The following is a 19,365-nucleotide window of genomic DNA, read 5'->3' as shown; positions in this document are numbered from 1 at the left end:
TAGTGTTCCTTAGACGTTTGGCTTCCTTAAATTCATTTGTTTGAATGTTCTATTTCTTTGCAGGAGCTGAAGGGCCCAACCATAACTGACATTGCTGCAACTGCAAACCCACTTTCCTGCCCTTACTCTGCCAACCATCCCTTCCCGCAGGCCCTTCTACCGTTCATTACTTGCAGTGCTGTAAGTTTTCACAAATTTAGCTGCAGTGGATAGTGCGGGGTCTGCTGTTGTCGAGTGTTCATTTTCTTATGTTTGTAACTGAATGAATTGAGCACAGAAAAATAAAAAAAAAGCCAGATGTGGGGTATGGAAATGCCAGCTTTCATTACCAATGAGAAGTTCTAAAATCCAGGGAGATCTGCTTGTAGTTTTGGGGACAGAACAAGATAGGGGGGGCAGACAGAGAGAACGGAGAGGGAGAGCTAGCTGAGGGGTGGGGAGAGAGAGCTGAGGGGGGGAGAGAGAGAGCGCGAGCTGAGGGGGGGAGAGAGAGAGTGATCCGAGGGGGGGAGAGAGAGTGAGCCGAGGGGGGGAGAGAGAGAGTGAGCCGAGGGGGGGGAGAGAGAGAGTAAGCCGAGGGGGGGAGAGAGAGAGAGAGTGAGCCGAGGGGGGGGAGAGAGAGAGAGAGAGTGAGCCGAGGGGGGGGAGAGAGAGAGTGAGCCGAGGGGGAGGGAGAGAGAGAGAGAGCTGAGGGGGGGGGGAGAGAGAGAGAGAGAGAGTGAGCCGAGGGGGGAAGAGAGAGAGTGAGCCGAGGGGGGGAGAGAGAGAGAGTGAGCCGAGGGGGGGCGAGAGAGAGAGTGAGCCGAGGGGGGGCGAGAGAGAGAGTGAGCCGAGGGGGGGGGGAGAGAGAGAGAGAGTGAGCCGAGGGGGGAGAGAGAGAGTGAGCCGAGGGGGGAGAGAGAGAGAGTGAGCCGAGGGGGGGAGAGAGAGAGAGTGAGCCGAGGGGGGGAGAGAGAGAGTGAGCCGAGGGGGGGGAGAGAGAGAGAGTGAGCCGAGGGGGGAGAGAGAGAGAGTGAGCCGAGGGGGGGAGAGAGAGAGAGAGAGAGTGAGCCGAGGGGGGGAGAGAGAGAGAGAGTGAGCCGAGGGGGGGAGAGAGAGAGAGAGTGAGCCGAGGGGGGGAGAGAGAGAGTGAGCCGAGGGGGGGGAGAGAGAGAGAGAGAGAGTGAGCCGAGGGGGGGAGAGTGAAAGAGAGTGAGCCGAGGGGGGGAGAGAGAGAGTGAGCCGAGGGGGGGGGAGAGAGAGTGAGCCGAGGGGGGGAGAGAGAGTGGCCAGTGGGGGAGAGAGAGCACTAGCTGTGGGGGGGGGATAGGAGAGAGCTAGCTCTCTTCCCCTCCCCCCCCCCCCCCTCAGCTAGCTCTCGCTCTCTCTCTCTCTCCCCCCTTCAGCTAGCTCTCTCACACAAGGGGGAGAGAGAGAGAGCTGAGGGGGGCGGAGAGAAAGAGGGAGAGAGAGCAAGCTGAGGGGGGGGGGGAGAGAGCTGGGGGGGAGCTGGTGATGGTGATGAGGAGGAGGGGTGAGATGATGATGAGAGAGAGAGAGAGAGAGAGAGAGAGAGAGAGAGAGAGAGAGAGAGAGAGATGATGGGGGAGGGAGAAAAATAAATGACAGTCCGTATTAATGGGGTCCTGAATTTTTTTTTACCCGGGGGCCTGCCCATGTCTATCTACGCCACTGACTTTAATATAACCTTTGAGTGCCTGATAAGTCACTTGGATTTGCACCCTGCTGGCCTTATAATGCTGCCTCAATATCATGACATTTTTACTTGTTTTTAGAGGAGATCAAAACCACAGCTCTCGGTGAGTTGAAATTCCAATTGAAACATTGAGGAGGAGGAGGACTTTCTCTTACATTCTTGACACTTGGGGGGGTCACTATGGTAGCGATGACATGGCCTCAGAACCACAATGTCTGTGGAGTCTTGGTTTTACTGTAAGGACATTCTGGCATTCAAGGAGTGGGAGGTTACTGCTTATAACGACCTGCTAGGTATAAGTTAAGTATTTAAAAAAAAAAAAAGAGGTGAATTTTTATTGAGTACTTTTGAGTAAATGTTAATTCGGTGCTTTTTCAAAATCTTTGGAGGGATTGTATGCTTTATTTCATGCTTATTTCTCGACTAATACTAACCATACCTGATGTTTTGCTGATTCAGGCATGTTCCAAGGATCTTATAATGGAGAACCCAACTAGGGATGTAAATCAACTTTCAAAGGAATTACAGACGGGGACCTTTGTGGAAAAGTTGGTTCTCCAGAGTAATAGCAGTGAAACTACAAACAGGACTTCAGGCAATCTGCATGTGGCTGTGTAAGAATGATGCACTTTTACCATCCACTTCAACCCTTTGCTACAAGATTAATACATGCGGTTGAGTTTATTTATGCATTGTACACATAGCACAGACACAATTGTCAGGTATTAGCTGACATAATTGACACTGTTTCCAATTAGCCAGTTTTTGAGCATGTAGCAAAAGAGTTAATTGGTCTTATTAGAAAACTCCCTCCGGATGTCATGAAGCATGTGAGGGAAAAGTTGGATTAAAAGAAATAAAACAAAAGATTGAAAATGAAGGCACGTCTAATGTGACTAAATACAATTTTAATGGAGATTACATTATTATTTTAGCAATTTGGCTATCAGAACAGATCGCGTAACACATATCACAATAATGGATGTGATTTAATGAACATTATATACTGTAAGCAGTGTGATAGAGGTCTTATACTGTAGAATAGATGACTTTGTTATAAAAATTACTTGACTTCCTATTCTTCTTAAGAGGAAAATGAACCACTTACTGAAGAGCACACTGATCTACTGAAATGCTGCTACAATGCTATAGAAACTCCTTAAACCTTACGTGTCCATACGTGCTGCTAAATTGGAAAAAAGTAGAGTCTTGGAGTTTCCTGGACCCCATCATTCTGAACTTCAGTCAATCCCCATGTAACTTTTCAATTTTTGCTGCCAATATATATTTTTTTAAAACACGATGGCTGCAGAGTCATCCAATTGAAAGCTGCAGTGTCATCTGTCACTGACCCAAGCAGCTATATTGGTTTACCCATAAACTATTCTTATCTGGGAGTTTTAAAGTAAAATTCCTCTGCAAATAGGGAACTATATGTGGGAGATTCTGTTGCTTCTTTGATGCTGAAGTTCCCTTCACCGCCACAGACAGAAAAATGAGGATTTTGTGCCTCACAAATTTGAGAATTCCCAACACCTACATAGAAGAGGAAAGTAGTTGCATTGCAAAAAAAATACCCAGATGGAACAGTGCTCACAGTGTATGTACTAAATGCTGCTGTGTGTTTTTGCAAAGACAGAGAGTGAATAAGGTATAGACGTACAACAAAGACAGACAAGTAGAGAGGGCAAGAATAATAATAGGATGTAATAGAGGGAACTAGGCACAGTTAAGAGGGGCAGGTAGAAGCATGGTTGTTAAATAAAAAACACAGGTAGAGACCGCACAAGAAGAGGGAAAACAATTTTTTTAGTCTACTAGTGCAGCTACCCGATGTATTTCATTACAATAAATAATCATGCTTGTTATTGAGTGTTAATCTCCCTGTGGCAGGGACCTCCTGCCCATTGTATTATCGTGCGTCATTTGATATGAATGTGTTTCTTATGCTTGTTGGCACCTTATAAATAAAGGATAACTAATAATAATGACCTGAGGATATCAGGTGGTGCTGTCTAGCTAGAGCCTACTTTGTCTCATATGTGGGTTTGTATTTTGGTTTCTATTATTCAGGGAAGAGGTTACCAGAGACTTTGAAGTCAATTTAAGGCTGGACAGCTACAGTAGGTGGGTAAAACAGTAATTATTTAAGATGCTTAATGTTTATGCAGCAATCCTCCTGCTTTTAATTTTTCCGAATCAGGGCTTCTCTGGCAGTGATCATACAGCAGAATGCCTTTTTTGTTGTTGGTATAAGAAAAATGTGACAACCCCAAAAAATTACATAATCGCCAGTTAAAGTCCAAAGGATACTTTACGAATTTGGAAAGAGATGGATGTATCACCACAATTAGTTTATTGTTTCTAGGGGGATATAAAGAAAACAGATTTTATTGCTATGAAGGCAGACCACACCCTAAAAATGTAAGCATTTTTGTTCTCTAAAAAATATATATGTTTTCATCTTTTTATTTTTTTAAAGCATGTTCAAGTTATAAATGTGTATAATTTAAAAAAAAAAGACAAAACAGGGAGCTGCCATGTTGCCATTTTGTTTTGATGCCTGTTATGGTACAGGAAGTCTAGATATCAATGCATATTTTACATGGCTCTCCATAGATGTAAGGAAGATACATTGCTACTAAATTACATCTAACAACTTGTAACACGGGTGATAAATCGTGATAAATTACTGCTAAAGAAGGTACAGAAATGAAAACATTATATTAATGCAGCAATCTCACAATTTTTTTAACTTTTTTTTCATGTTGCATATTAAGAGGTGAGCTGCACCATTCCTAGCGCAGGGGATCCCCAGTCCCAGAGAGATTTACCTTTTTTAAGTGCTTGTGAAATTAAATGAAAATCAAACCTGGCGACCGGGATGATGTCATAGGCCGCTGCTATGGCATGCTCTGATGACATTGTGGCTTCCTGTTGGTCAATGGTAGGGAGTCGTGGATGATGGCATATTGACCAGAAACACCAGCCTATTAAAATGTAAATATCTCTGTACCAAGGGGTCATCAGACGTGACAATAGAACAATGCAGCACCAAGGGAACAAATCTGTAAAAAAATGAAATATCCCAAACTTAAACAAATCAAACAGCTGCTGCATATTGCATACGGTATCTTGATCTAATCTACTTTTCCTGTAAAGACTTTAACCTGTTTGTGTTCATCTTTTGACTCCATTTCCTATGCTTTCTATCACCTGCATGGCTCTTGCTAAACGAGACACTGGCTCTCCTTTCTTCTGCTTGCAGGGAACCATTAACTTTGCACACGCTTGACCTAGAAGATAGTGATGACACTCTCTCCATCACACATGCCGGTGAGTTTGTATGAACCAAGCCAAATATTAAAGAAATTGATACACATTTTTATTTTTTTATTTTTTTTTTACTTCTGTTACACAGCTTTTCAGGGAACAATGTCCACACTATTAGTACAGTGATAATGTCCACACTAATAGTCCCCACAGTATCACACCAACATTTTAGAAGTATTGAAAATTCTTAACTTAGAGTACCGAAGCAATGTATATCTGTAGCACCTATTTCTTAGATAGTGACCCAAACAAGTAGCCACACAGTATAGATCCACTGGGTCTTTATTATCAACATACAGATAGTCAGAACAGGCACATTCCCTGAAGTAGCACCCACAGGGCTTGAGGCCCTGCAGGCCCCTTCTCAGCTCCTTTACCCCCTGATGGGATAATGGGTAAGTGCTTCCACTCCACAGGGGGAGGGAAGAGAGCCCTCAACTTCTGGGAGAGTGTCAGCTTATGTACCCCAGGGGAGGGGCTTGTAACCCTGCCCCATAACAGGGAAAGTCCGATACTGACAGGTATCACATCACGGGCATGTGACCCAGCCAGTATCCTCCCCAGGGATGACACTCTGATTGTTGTTAGGTCCGCTCCTGGATACAGCAATAGTGTATCCAGGCTGCAACAACAAGCTAGGCCTCAATGAGAAAGCTTATCCCCCACATTGCCTGTGTCTAACAGGACTTATACTGTTAGGGCCAAAGAAAAGATAATAGCCAAAGGACTAGGCTACATATCCATAAAAACACTTTAAAATAGTTGGTGTCATACTGTGGGGACTCTATGTTTGCATTGTTTCTTCGCAATTAGTATTATTTTGAACTAGCTGAGAGACCCGGCATTGCCTGGGATGTAAATGCGTAATAGGTAGTATTATTTATAAATCGTGGAACAATAGGTGAATATTTGTTGTAAAGGTTTCGGGGGGGGGGGGGGGGAGAAAGGGGAGCGGGGGGGGGAGAAAGGGGAGCGGGGGGGGGGGAGAAAGGGGAGCGGGGGGGGGGGAGAAAGGGGAGCGGGGGGGGGAGAAAGGGGAGCGGGGGGGGAGAAAGGGGAGCGGGGGGGGGGGGAGAAAGGGGAGCGGGGGGGGGGGAGAAAGGGGAGCGGGGGGGGAGAAAGGGGAGCGGGGGGGGAGAAAGGGGAGCGGGGGGGGAGAAAGGGGAGCGGGGGGGGAGAAAGGGGAGCGGGGGGGGGGAGAAAGGGGAGCGGGGGGGGGAGAAAGGGGAGCGGGGGGGGGAGAAAGGGGAGCGGGGGGGGGAGAAAGGGGAGCGGGGGGGGGAGAAAGGGGAGCGGGGGGGGGAGAAAGGGGAGCGGGGGGGGGAGAAAGGGGAGCGGGGGGGGGAGAAAGGGGAGCGGGGGGGGGAGAAAGGGGAGCGGGGGGGGGGAGAAAGGGGAGCGAGGGGGGAGAAAGGGGTGTGGGGGGGGAGTAAAGGGGAGTGTGGGGGGAGTAAAGGGGAGTGTGGGGGAGTAAAGGGGAGTGTGGGGGGGTAAAGGGGAGTGTGGGGGGGTAAAGGGGAGTGTGGGGGGGGGGGTAAAGGGGAGTGGGGGGGGTAAAGGGGAGTGGGGGGGGGGAAGGGAGTGGGGGGGGAAGGGGAGTGGGGGGGGGGAAAGGGAGTGGGGGGGGGAAGGGGAGTGGGGGGGGGAAAGGGGAGTGTGGGGGGGGAAAGGGGAGTGGGGGGGGGGAAAGGGGAGTGGGGGGGGGGGAAAGGGGAGTGGGGGGGAGGGAAAGGGGAGTGGGGGGGGAGGGGGAGTGGGGGGGGAAAGGGAGTGGGGGGGGGAGGGGAGTGGGGGGGGGAGGGGGAGTGGGGGGGGAGGGGAGTGGGGGGGGAGGGGAGTGGGGGGGGAAAGGGGAGTGGGGGGGGGGGAAAGGGGAGTGTGGGGGGGGAAAAGGGGAGTGGGGGGGGAGGAAAGGGGATTGAGGGGGGGAAGGGGAGTGGGGGGGGGAGGGAAAGGGGAGTGGGGGGGGAGGGAAAGGGGAGTGGGGGGGGAGGGGAGTGGGGGGGAAAGGGAGTGGGGGGGGGGGGAAAGGGAGTGGGGGGGGGGAAAGGGGAGTGGGGGGGGGAGGGGAGTGGGGGGGGAAAGGGGAGTGGGGGGGGGGGGGGGAAAGGGGAGTGTGGGGGGGGAAAAGGGGAGTGGGGGGGGAGGAAAGGGGATTGAGGGGGGGAGGAAAGGGGATTGAGGGGGGGAAGGGGAGTGGGGGGGGAGGGAAAGGGGAGTGGGGGGGGAGGGAAAGGGGAGTGGGGGGGGAGGGGAGTGGGGGGGAAAGGGAGTGGGGGGGGGGAAAGGGGAGTGGGGGGGGGGAAAGGGGAGTGTGGGGGGGGGAAAGGGGAGTGTGGGGGGGGAAAGGGGAGTGTGGGGGGGGGGAAAGGGGAGTGGGGGGGGGGGAAAGGGGAGTGGGGGGGGGAGGGGAGTGGGGGGGGGAAGGGAGTGGGGGGGGGGGAGGGGGAGTGGGGGGGGGGGAGGGGAGTGTGGGGGGGGAAAGGGGAGTGTGGGGGGGGAAAGGGGAGTGTGGGGGGGGAAAGGGGAGTGTGGGGGGGGAAAGGGGAGTGTGGGGGGGGAAGGGGAGTGTGGGGGGGGAGGAAGGGGATTGAGGGGGGGGAAGGGGAGTGGGGGGGGAGGGAAAGGGGAGTGGGGGGGGGAAAGGGGAGTGGGGGGGGGAAAGGGGGTGTGGGGGGGGGAAAAGGGGAGTGTGGGGGGGGAAAAGGGGAGTGGGGGGGGAGGAAAGGGGATTGAGGGGGGGAAGGGGAGTGGGGGGGGAGGGAAAGGGGAGTGGGGGGGGAGGGGAGTGGGGGGGGAAAGGGAGTGGGGGGGGAAAGGGAGTGGGGGGGGGAAGGGGAGTGTGGGGGGGGAAAGGGGAGTGTGGGGGGGAAAGGGGAGTGTGGGGGGGGGAAGGGGAGTGGGGGGGGAGGGAAAGGGGAGTGGGGGGGGAGGGGAGTGGGGGGGGAAAGGGAGTGGGGGGGGGGAGGGGAGTGGGGGGGGGAGGGGAGTGTGGGGGGGGAAGGGGAGTGTGGGGGGGGAAAGGGGAGTGTGGGGGGGGAAGGGGAGTGTGGGGGGGAAGGGGAGTGTGGGGGGGGGAAAGGGGAGTGTGGGGGGGGAAAGGGGAGTGTGGGGGGGGGAAAGGGGAGTGGGGGGGGAGGAAAGGGGATTGAGGGGGGGGAAGGGGAGTGGGGGGGGAGGGAAAGGGGAGTGGGGGGGGGGGAAGGGGAGTGGGGGGGGGGAAAGGGGAGTGGGGGGGGGAAGGGGAGTGGGGGGGGGGGAAAGGGGAGTGGGGGGGGGGGAAAGGGGAGTGGGGGGGGGAAAGGGGAGTGGGGGGGGGAAGGGGAGTGGGGGGGGGGGAAAGGGGAGTGGGGGGGGGAAAGGGAGTGGGGGGGGGAAAGGGAGTGGGGGGGGAAAGGGAGTGGGGGGGGGAAGGGAGTGGGGGGGGGAAAGGGAGTGGGGGGGGAAAGGGGAGTGTGGGGGGGGAAAGGGGAGTGTGGGGGGAGGGAAAGGGGAGTGGGGGGGGGGGTGTGGGAGGGGTTGTGGGGGGGAAAGGGGTGGGGGGGGGAAGGGAGTGGGGGGGGAAGGGGTGGGGGGGGAAGGGAGTGGGGGGGAGGGGAGTGGGGGGGGAAGGGGAGTGGGGGGGGAAAGGGGAGTGGGGGGGGAAGGGGAGTGGGGGGGGAAAGGGGAGTGTGGGGGGGGAAAGGGGTAGTGGGGGGGAGGGAAGGGGAGTGGGGGGGGGAGGGGAGTGGGGGGGGGAGGGGAGTGGGGGGGGAGAGGGGAGTGTGGGGGGGGAAAGGGGAGTGTGGGGGGGGGAAAGGGGAGTGGGGGGGGAAGGAAAAGGGGATTGAGGGAGGGAAAGGGGAGTGGGGGGGAGGAAAGGGGATTGAGGGAGGGAAAGGGGAGTGGGGGGGGAGGGGAGTGGGGGGGGAAAGGGAAGTGGGGGGGAAGGAAAGGGAGTGGGGGGGAAAGGGAGTGGGGGGGGGAAAGGGGAGTGGGGGGGGAAAGGGGAGTGGGGGGGGGAAAGGGAGTGGGGGGGGGAAAGGGGAGTGGGGGGGGGGAAAGGGGAGTGGGGGGGGGAAGGGGAGTGGGGGGGGAAAGGTGAGTGGGGGACGGGGTGGAGAGCAGTGGGCATATGTATTGTCATAATTTATGTATGTGCATGTCCCCCTCCCCTCCGTGCGTCCATCCCCCTGCTGGTTCGGCTGGTGCCCCCCCCCCCCCCCCGTTCCCCGTGACTCCCCCCCCCCCACCCCCCCGTTTCCCTGTGACTCCCCCCCCCCCCCCCCGTTCCCTGTGACTCGCGGCTCGCCCCCCCCCCCCCCCCCCCGTTCCCCGTGACTCGCACTCCCCCCCCCCCGGCGCCCGCTTGGTCCCCCCGATGTGCCGTCCGGCTGAGTGAGGCGTGCAGGCGGCGGCAGGAAGCGCCCTGTATGGGCCTGAGACTCGCGCTCCCCCCCCCCGGCGCCCGCTTGGTCCCCCTGTGTGGGCCTGAGGCGCGAGGCTGCGTGGAGAGTTACTGGCGCCATAAGCTGAGGCGGGCCGCGCAGTGACTTACCTGAGCGGCAGGTAGCACGGGGAGGTAAGGGAGCGGCTGGGGTAGGAGGGCCACGCTTCCCGTCCGGAGCCAGTGCAGGGCGGCGCACGTGATGGGGGGGGGGCGGACCAGAGGGTGTGTGTGTGTGTGTGTGTGTGTGTGTGTGTGTGTGTGTGTGTGTGTGTGTGTGTGTGTGTGTGTGTGTGTGTGTGTGTGTGTGTGTGTATAGAGCTGCTGTGGTGTGTGTGTGTGTGTGTGTGTATAGAGCTGCTGTGGTGTGTGTGTGTGTGTGTGTGTGTGTCCCGTCACTCCGCCTCAGGCCAATGAGAGCTGTGCGGGGGCGGGCGGCCCAAGGGACCAATGAGATTTCCCCTAGGGACACCGTACATCCAGGCATACAGTGCTTTCACTAATATAGTATATAAGATGCTGTGGCCAAGAATCTGTTTAGTATGAAAGCCTTTGTTTGTATTGTTCCGTTTAGATGATTTTTTTAAACATTTCTTTCTGACATGTATCTGATTGTACTTTGCTGCTCTGATATGTTCCTCTTAAAGCTGCAGTTCAAACTGCCGTTTAAAAAAAAAAATTACCATTAAATATGTGCATCGATAAAATATGCACACTGACAAGTGATTAGCTAAGTTGTCAATCGATCCATTCTCTTGTGATCGATCGGCGAAGATTCGGCTCGGGATGTTCACTAAATCTGTTAGTGCAGCAGGAACGGACCAAAGAAACGGACCAAAGTTCTGTGGGGAATATCATGTGACCACATAGTCACTAGATACAATTGGTGCACTGCTAGATAGAGGTCAGGGCTCAAATGCCAGAGCCTGTTTCTGAAGAGGAAGGGGATGTGACTTTGTAAATGGTTGCTATAGAAGCAAAAATGCTTGTTACATTAGAATACATTAAAAATGTCTTTAAAATTGTTTTTTTAAGTGCTACAAATATTTTCTCATAGTACAGAACTGATTTATTAAAAGAACCACACATGCAGGATGTTGCTAGAACTGCAGCTTTAATTGAGACCCGACATTACTATACTAATAGTGTTAACAATATTTCCCATCCGACCTTTGGTACCCTTATTGCATTGTGAAAATCCATTTTACAGTGGGCTAGATATTATTTACCTAATAATTTGATAATTATACAATGGAATGTAGCCCGCACTAAACATCATATTTCCTTTTTATGTCTCTTCCATTTGGGTTTCCTATTAGTTAGTTAGTTATTGCTGTTCGTATGGGTGAGCTAGGTTTAGAGTACACTGTAATTACGTCATATCAGATTTTGTGTTATTTAATATATTTTATACATCGTAATTATATATATTTGCCTTGGATGCCTTTTTTTCATGTGGCTTGTGGCGATTTATTTGATAGTAGTGTTACTGTCCCACGCTGTGGAAACTGCCTGTTGGTTTAAGTATTGAACCTTCACAATCTCTTCAATGCTACCTGCATACTCTCTGTGTGGCAACTTTGTATCCGGGATTTTGTTCCAGGCCATTATTATTTTTCCAATCTTTTACATTTTCTAATGTTTAATTTTCATCGTGGGAATTTTTCTGTCTATTTTTAAATGCTGGTTTACTCTTAGAAAAGTTTGCTGATTGCCGTGAGATTAACTTTATATAAACAGCTACAGTGTTGCTACTGCTTGGTCTGTCTCGTTGATGTGGGAGTTTACCAATTGAATTTAACAATATAATAACTGGATTCGGTTTTGCATGTTTTCTTATTTTATTTAGATTTTTTTTATGTTATTTTCTTATGTTATTTAATTATGTGAGCTCTGACATTTTCTTCTTATTTGTTTTTTGTTTCTTGATTATTTTTTATACTGTATGGTTATCTATTTGCTTGGTCACTGTTGGCTTGTCTCTGTTTTTCATTAGATACTGAAGTTTGCTGTTCTGATATTAATTAGTTCTGCTGTTAAATCCCTGTCCGTCCTCCATATATCCCTTGCCACCTTTCACTTTGAATGTCATTCACTTGTTTCTTAGCAACACTGACTCCTCCCCCTGTTTTTATTTTCGCAACGTTTTTGATGTAAAATGTTTGGTTGTTAGTGGTAATGTTATCCTTGAGAAAGGTTGGGCTTTTTGCCTGCATTATGGACAATTAAATTACTTTTTTCTTCAGTTACTGTGTTGTGCTGTTATCATTTTATCACTTTGGTGACTTTTCATTGTTTTATACCTCTCACCCTTTACCGTGCACCACGAACGGCATTTTTTTTGTGGCATATGACCCTGTGTGCACAGCCATTAAAAAAAATTATATATATATATATATATATATATATATATATATATATATATATATATATATATATACATACATACATATACACACACACACACACACACACGTGTGTTTATAAGCTTTTATATAATAGAATACAAAATATTATTGTGTTTTCCTTATGTGTGGATTTCTGAATTTTTAGAAGATCCCTTCTCAGCAACCCCTTGTTATACCTCATCCCCAAAGAAATCCTCGAAGGACAATAAGCTTAGACCAAGATCTCCAGTGCACGCCCTGCTGACTGTTCCAGCCAATAGATATGAAGTCACCAGCACCTTGGAAAGCAGGCCCCTGTCTAAGAATACAAACCCCCAAGACTTGGCTCTTGGTATGTACAGCTGTGCTCCCTTAAAATCATCATTCCTGTTTAGGATTCTTCTTTTTGACCCAAAGGTTCAGTCTTTGAAAACAAGTAGCATAGGGGTCCTACAGATAATCACATTGTGTGTAGGTAACATACATCCGCCTCGCCTTATTGTACATAAGAATTGAATGCAGTGTATCTCTTTTCTTGATAACTCACGTGCAATAGCAACTACTCGTATGACTATTTGGCCATCACTTGAGTCTAGGCGCAAAGTTCAACTTTCCTGTCTTATCTTCAAATACTTTCTGGGCAAGCTACCCATCTATCTGAACAAGCTCCTCACCCCTACCTCATGCAGCACTTATTATCTGAGATCAGACTCCAAAAGACTGTTCATTTATTTATTTATTTATTTTATTTATAAAATATTTTACCAGGAAGTAATACATTGAGAGTTACCTCTCGTTTTCAAGTATGTCCTGGGCACAGAGTAAAACAAATAGTACATGGTTACAAGTACAGTTACATAAATGAACAGGGTATACATTATATACAAGACATTGCGTGCACAGTTAAAGAAAATATATATTATGAGCGTATGAAACAGTTACAGACCAAGTTAAAATGTGAGACAGCCTTAGATTTGAAAGAACTTAAACTGGTGGTGGATGTGAGAGTCTCTGGTAGGTTGTTCCAGTTTTGGGGTGCACGGAAGGAGAAGGAGGAACGTCCGGATACTTTGTTGAGCCTTGGGACCATGAATAGTCTTTTGGAGTCTGATCTCAGGTGATAGGTGCAGGTGGTAGGGGTGAGGAGCTTGTTCAGGTAGCTGGGTATCTTGCCCATGAAGAATTTAAAGGCAAGACAGGAAAGGTGAACTTTGCGCCTAGACTCTAGTGTTGACCAATCTAGTTCTTTGAGCATTTCGCAGTGATGTGTGTTGTAGTTGCATTGGAGAACAAAACGACAAATTGAATTGTAGAGGGTGTCAAGTTTGCTAAGGTGGGTTTGAGGAGCCGAGCCATATACTATGTCTCCATAGTCAATAATTGGTATTAGCAGCTGCTGTGCGATAAGCTTTCGGACCAGGAGACTTAGGGAGGATTTGGTCCTGTAAAGTACCCCTAGTTTGGCATAGGTCTTGGTTGTCAGGGTATCAATGTGCATCCCGAATGTTAAGTGGGAGTCAAACCATAAGCCCAGGTATTTAAAACTAGTGACAGGTGTTAGGGTGGTGTTAGCGTTGGTTCGAATCAGGAGCTTAGTCACTGGAGGCTTTACAAATTTAGTCTTGGTCCCAAATACCATTGTTACAGTCTTGTCAGTGTTTAAAAACAGTTTGTTTTGGGAAATCCAGTTTTCGAGTCTCAAAAAGTCAGACTGAAGTATGTGTTGAAGGTCAGAGAGGCTATGACTGTGTGCATATAGGATTGTGTCATCTGCATACATGTGTATTGAGGCTTCCTTACAAGCTGTGGGAAGATCATTAATGAACACTGAGAAGAGTAGGGGCCCCAGAACAGAGCCTTGCGGGACGCCACAGGGTGCATGGTCCCAAGACTCAACAAAGTATCCGGCCGTTCCTCCTTATCTTACCGTGCACCTCAAAACTGGAACAACCTACCAGAGACTCTCGCAGCCACCACCAGTTTAAGTTCTTTCAAAACTAAAGCTGTCTCACATTTTAATCAAGTCTGTAACTGTTACATAAGCCTATAATATACATCTTCTCTAACTGTGCATGCAATGACTTGTATATAATGTATACCCTGTTCATTTATGTAACTGTATTTGTAACTATGTTTTATTTGTCATATTAACTATGTCCAGGACATACTTGAGAATGAGAGGTAACTCTCAATGTATAACTTCCTGGTAAAACATTTTACTAAATAAATAAATAATTCTCATTAGTCCAAAAAAGGTACTGTATGCTATCTATTTTTAGACCTCTGACTGAAAATGGTGATATTATTCGAAAGGTTGGGGTTCCCCAGAATTTCTAAATCAAATTTTGAGGTTCCCTAACCCAAAAAAGGTTGAAAACCACTGATGTAAACAATAACATTAACAATTATAATAATTTACACAGTGAGAGGATGCAAGACCTGAGCATGCTAAGCAATTCCCTGATTCATGGCATGTAAAGTTGATTGCAAAAGGGTAATTTTCTAGAGATATTGTAATAGCTTTTCCCAAATTTGAATGAATTTTCTGTACTTATTTTTAATACATATGTAAATGTTTCCATCCTAGCGAAATCATAGTTTTACTCTAGCGTTAACGACCGTAGGAGGGAGAACGGATTTCCATCCCTGAGCAATCAATACCTTGGCCGCTAGAATCTTTTGACAATGGGGTCCCCTCCGGCCACCATCCCAAGAGCACACACTCGGGGTTCAAAGATACCTCAAATTGGGTAATAATTTGGATTTCTCTAGCAATGCTTTCCCAAAAACTACTCATTTTTGGACACATCCACCACATGTGAAAGACGTATGCCCTAGAGAGCCACAGAGGTGCCAACAAGTGGCCGGCATACCATGGTACATTTTAAAGACAGTGGCCGGAGATTTATACATACGATAGAACATTTTATAGATATCTGAATCAAATTAGAAGAGCTCGAAATGTTATTCATGTCCAGCCAACTATCCTGCCAGTCCCCGAATTCTGTATCTTCACCAAGATTGGTATGCCATTTTTAACAAAAGGAGCTTGTATCAGTTCCATATATTAAGTTTAGCTTCATGTATGTTCTAGAAATTATAGAAAAAAAAGGTACAATGTCCTCAATAGCAGTGCATCCAGAGTAAAGGAAGGTAAGTGAAATGAGTATGGCAAGTTCCTGCAGGAAATGCATATAAGAGTAGCACCTTAGTGAGAGTCACAATAAAGCTCCTATATGGGTGGTACAAACAATGAAGGTTCCTATTCAGTGTGTGAAAAGACCAAGGTCTGTACATGAAACAGCCCTGTCTGAACTACTATACTTGGACACACACCCTAGAGCATAGTACACCAGCCAGGGTACAGTAGTGACAAGTAATGCGCAAAGAAATAACTCACATAATGGTGCTGCAGCCAAATCCTGAGAGTGCCTCACGTAGTAGAATTGAGACAGAAGTGGAAATCCATGGAAGGATGCAACGGAGCACAGCCAGGTAAAGTGGGGCACAGTTCAAAAAAGTGGGGGCAGCAATCATGGATCCGATTAAAATAGATTTATTAAACCAGTGAACACATGGTACAGGGCAGGTGCAAAAAACCACCACTCTTAACGCGTTTCACTCTACAACAGCGCTTTGTCACGCTTGACAAAGCGCTATTGTAGCGTGAAACGCGTTAGTGGTGTTTCTGCACCTGCCCTGTACCATGTGTTCACTGGTTTAATCTATTTTAATCGGATCCATGATTGCTGCCCCCACTTTTTTCTATCCTGGCTGTTACCTGGCTGTACTCTGTTGCATCCTTCCATGGATTTCCATTTCTGTTCTAGAAATTAGTTGCTTTATGTTACAATTGTAAAATTAATATGATCTCTAGTGATTGTGTGTCATAGAGAAATGTGGCCTTACTTCCGGGTCTAGGAGCTCCATGTCTTAACTGAAAGTACTGTACTGATAGAATGGGGTCCTAACCTCCCAATTTCTCAGATAATTGTTGCATTGACATAATTATACATTTGTAAACAAGTCTCTGGAGTACCCAATTTTACCTCTTCACTTCACGGTCAGTAAGTTCTTGAACTCTGGTTTGGAATACAGTATGGTCTCAAATCTTGGATTCTAGTGTATGTAAGTTTGATCGGTATTATAGTTTTATTTTGAAGCCAGACACAGGACAATACATAGCAATAATTTACATCAGTTGGGGATAGAGGTGTCTGGCTTTCTGAGAAGCAGAATCACGTCATCTGCATAAAGTGCCACTTTTTGCTGGGGTGCATCGACAGAGAATATTTTCTGATGCGTTCTGCCAACAACTATATGGACAATGCTAATGAGAGGAGACAATGCGAATCCCTGCCTTGTTTCCCTTAAAATATTGAAAAACTCCAAACATGAGCCAATAATTAGAATAAAAACTATATTGCACTGGTCCAGCTAATTCAATAATCTCCCAATTAAAATGTTTCCATTACCTTAAGCAGAAATTCCCACTTCACCCTACCAAATGCCTTTTCTGCATATAGTGACAGTAGAGATGGACGATCCGTGTTATTAGCTGATAAATGGATCATGTTAACCACTCTTCGGATATTGTCAATTTGCTGCCTATGTTGGATGAATCCCGATTAGTCTTTGTGAATCAATTGGGGCATCCTCATTTCTAGCCTTCTGGCCACTAATTTAGTTAGAATTTTAAATATGTATTTAGTAGTGTTATTTGCCTATAATTTGCACAATATGAGCTGTCCTTTCCTTCCTTCAATTCAGGTTATTGTGTCTTGTCTCATGGTAGGGGAAAGGACCTGAACTTTTTTCAACTCCTTGAAGAGTTTACAAAGCAGTATGGACACCTGCTCAGCCCGTAGTTAATAATAATCAATGTTGACGCCATCCGCGCCAGATGCTTTTCCACTCTTAAGTGAGCTTATTGCAATCCTGATTTCAGATTCCGTAATTGCCTTATTTATATTAACCCTGTGCTTCTCTGACAATTTAGGAAGCTCGACCCATTCCAAGAGTTTAGACATTTCCGTATCCTTAGCTAAGTTTTCTGAGCTGTATAGAGTCTTCTAAAATGACCGGAAAGTTTCCTCGATTTCTTTTTGGGCTACTATTTTTTGCCCCTTTAGATGCGAGGTGAGTAATTTTCCTATTTGACCTTTGCCGTCGTAATTGCCATGCCAACAGAGAGAGACGCCATATTACCGGATTCATCCACATTTCTCTTGGTTTGTTGTAGCCAATGGTTTATTTTCTCTGTCTAGTAATCTAATTTCACCTCTTAGATGGGTTAATCTTATAAGAATATTCGTTCCCCTTTACCTTATATTAGGATTCTAGAACTTTAATCTCTGATTCTAGGTCTTCCCACAAATGTAGTTTCTCATTTTTTTATTTTTTTTTGACAGAGACAAATGCAATACGTTGACCTCTCAAAACGGCTTTAGAGGCAGCCCACATCATCTCTGGTGATTATCACCTCCATATCGTTTAATTCTATATACTCTTCCCACCATTGTTTAGGTAGAGGCTTCATTTCTTTCATCTGTAATAAATATTTATTTAATGTCCAATGTAACTGGGGCCTATCCCCCCTTGGGAGCCTCAATTCTGCCATGATTGAAGCATGATCCGACAGTGAAAACACCACTGTCACATCTTGTAATCAAGGCTCTGTGAGAGGCATCAACCAAAACATGATCAATTCGAGAGTAGGAGGAGTACTGTACGGAAAAGTATGTGTAGTCTCTTATTTCCGGGTTCTTTCTGTCTAGGAATCCACAGGTTGATTATCATGCATAAGCTTAATCAAGTGATTGTCTGATTTTAGTTAAGATTGTATCCGTACGATCTGTCCTCAGACGAAAGTATGGTATTGAAGTCACCTCCTATAATTACAATTCCCTGAGATATTTGCTTGATAGTATACGATACTGTATAGGCAGTAGCTGTGTTATGTTACATAGTTACATATGAGTGGTCGGAAAAAAGACATGTCTACAAAGGTCAACCTATGCTAAATTTAGACGACAGATACTTTCACCTATATTTGTTTTTACAGTATTTTAATCCAGAGGAAAGCAAACAACTGCATTTGTCACTTGGTTATTGGAAAGGAGAGCATGTCCCTGAACAACTCAGGATTGACTCAATAAGCTCAAGTTTCTTTTAATTGTAAGTGGTATTACCTAACAGAGGGTCATGGAATTATATTTGCACTTCTTATTGCCAACACTGTGCTAACAGAATCTTCAGGGACACAGTGCATTGGAAAACTATTTCAGATAAGTCTTGCATATAATTTGAGCACTCGGCATTCTGTGTAGCAATTGCATATACAGCAAGGTATGTCTACCTGGGTTTATCTTTCCCTTGGGGTAAGTCACAGTGGCAGTCATAGGGAAGTCACATGCTCCAGGCCCTGAAGGTCTGTCTCCTGTAGTTCTTGCCATAGGGAGATCCTCTTATATGCGGTGCAGACCACAGCCGCTCATGATCCCCGAGTTCTGGCCCCTTCTGAGTCACACCAGGGTCGTCAGTTGCTGTCCCCACTGCCTCAGCTCATGCCAGGTGGTGTGCTCTCCGTGCCGTTGGTCTCTGCTTGCAAGGCAGTTGAAGGTATAAGGGCAAGGGGAGCCAGCAATGTGGTCATGTGAGCACTTTTCCAAGAGTTACAGCTCCTAGACATCTCTCCTGCATGCAGCATAGACTGCGGTCACTGACCCTCGAGCCCCTACAGTGCTCAGCGATCTCGGCATCTGGGTAAGGGAGCCCAACTCCCTGCACGTCCTGTGAGCGGCAGTCCTCCTCGGCACCACACCTCTCAGACCGCAGCCTCCCCTTGTCGCATCAGGATTGCACCTCCTTCGCACACATCAGATAGTGTGCCCTCCATGTCAGTGGGCTATGCCTCCAAGGTATTGGGGCATGGAGGTGCTTTCTTCCAGAACCAGTCAAGCGGTCCAGCCTTGTAGGCCGCCTGGCCCTGCAATTGTGGTATCCTCTCTCTGCGATCGCCTTAATTTTTACAGCTCATCTTTTTTCCCATAAAACAGCTTGATGGAGAGGGATTAGTCCTCTCGGGCCCGGAGTTGTGTCAAAACTGCCATCTGGAGTGGCTTCAAGCCACGCCTAGGGACTGGTGCTTTTTAATATCTATATCTGTGAGATTACAAATGATCTTGAAGGGTGAAATAGGCCTTTTTTTGCAAATGACAAAAAGATCTGCAACAGGGTTGACACTCCAAGGGTAAAGATAATAATTAAAGCTTTAGGTAGATTAGAGGAATTGTGAAGAGCGGGGCAACTACAATTTAATACCAAAAAGTGTAAAATAACGCACTTGGGTAACAAGAATCCAAAAGGCAGAATACAGGATTGATGGCACTAGAATGTCAACTGCTAAAGAGAGACATTATGTCAGTATTGCAGCAGATGTAAAAGTAGGTGAGCAATGCAACAAAGCAGTGCAGAAAGCCAGCAGGATGTTAGGTTGTACAGGGAGAGTTATTAGCAGCAGA

The 19,365-nt window shown here is 47.8% G+C and overlaps 1 protein-coding gene across 6 annotated transcripts in view; it reads left to right on the top strand.

The window, feature by feature from the left end:
• CCDC158 (coiled-coil domain containing 158) overlaps positions 1-19,365 on the top strand; it is a 132,629-nt gene that overhangs the window by 105,109 nt on the left and 8,155 nt on the right. For 2 of the 6 annotated variants that reach the window (XM_075606717.1, XM_075606716.1), the window contains exons 18-23: positions 64-180; positions 1,776-1,799; positions 2,156-2,310; positions 3,770-3,823; positions 4,965-5,032; positions 12,009-12,194. In XM_075606717.1, coding sequence (XP_075462832.1) covers positions 64-180; positions 1,776-1,799; positions 2,156-2,310; positions 3,770-3,823; positions 4,965-5,032; positions 12,009-12,194 — 604 coding nt within the window. The remainder of the gene's footprint in view (positions 1-63; positions 181-1,775; positions 1,800-2,155; positions 2,311-3,769; positions 3,824-4,964; positions 5,033-12,008; positions 12,195-19,365) is intronic. The other 4 variants (XM_075606718.1, XM_075606726.1, XM_075606720.1 and 1 more) reach the window with 4 other exon arrangements.

This window comes from Ascaphus truei, chromosome 1 (assembly GCF_040206685.1).
Source record: "Ascaphus truei isolate aAscTru1 chromosome 1, aAscTru1.hap1, whole genome shotgun sequence".
Classification (NCBI taxonomy): domain Eukaryota; kingdom Metazoa; phylum Chordata; class Amphibia; order Anura; family Ascaphidae; genus Ascaphus; species Ascaphus truei.
Note: the sequence above shows the minus strand (reverse complement) of the source record. Positions and strands in the feature narration are given on the sequence as shown.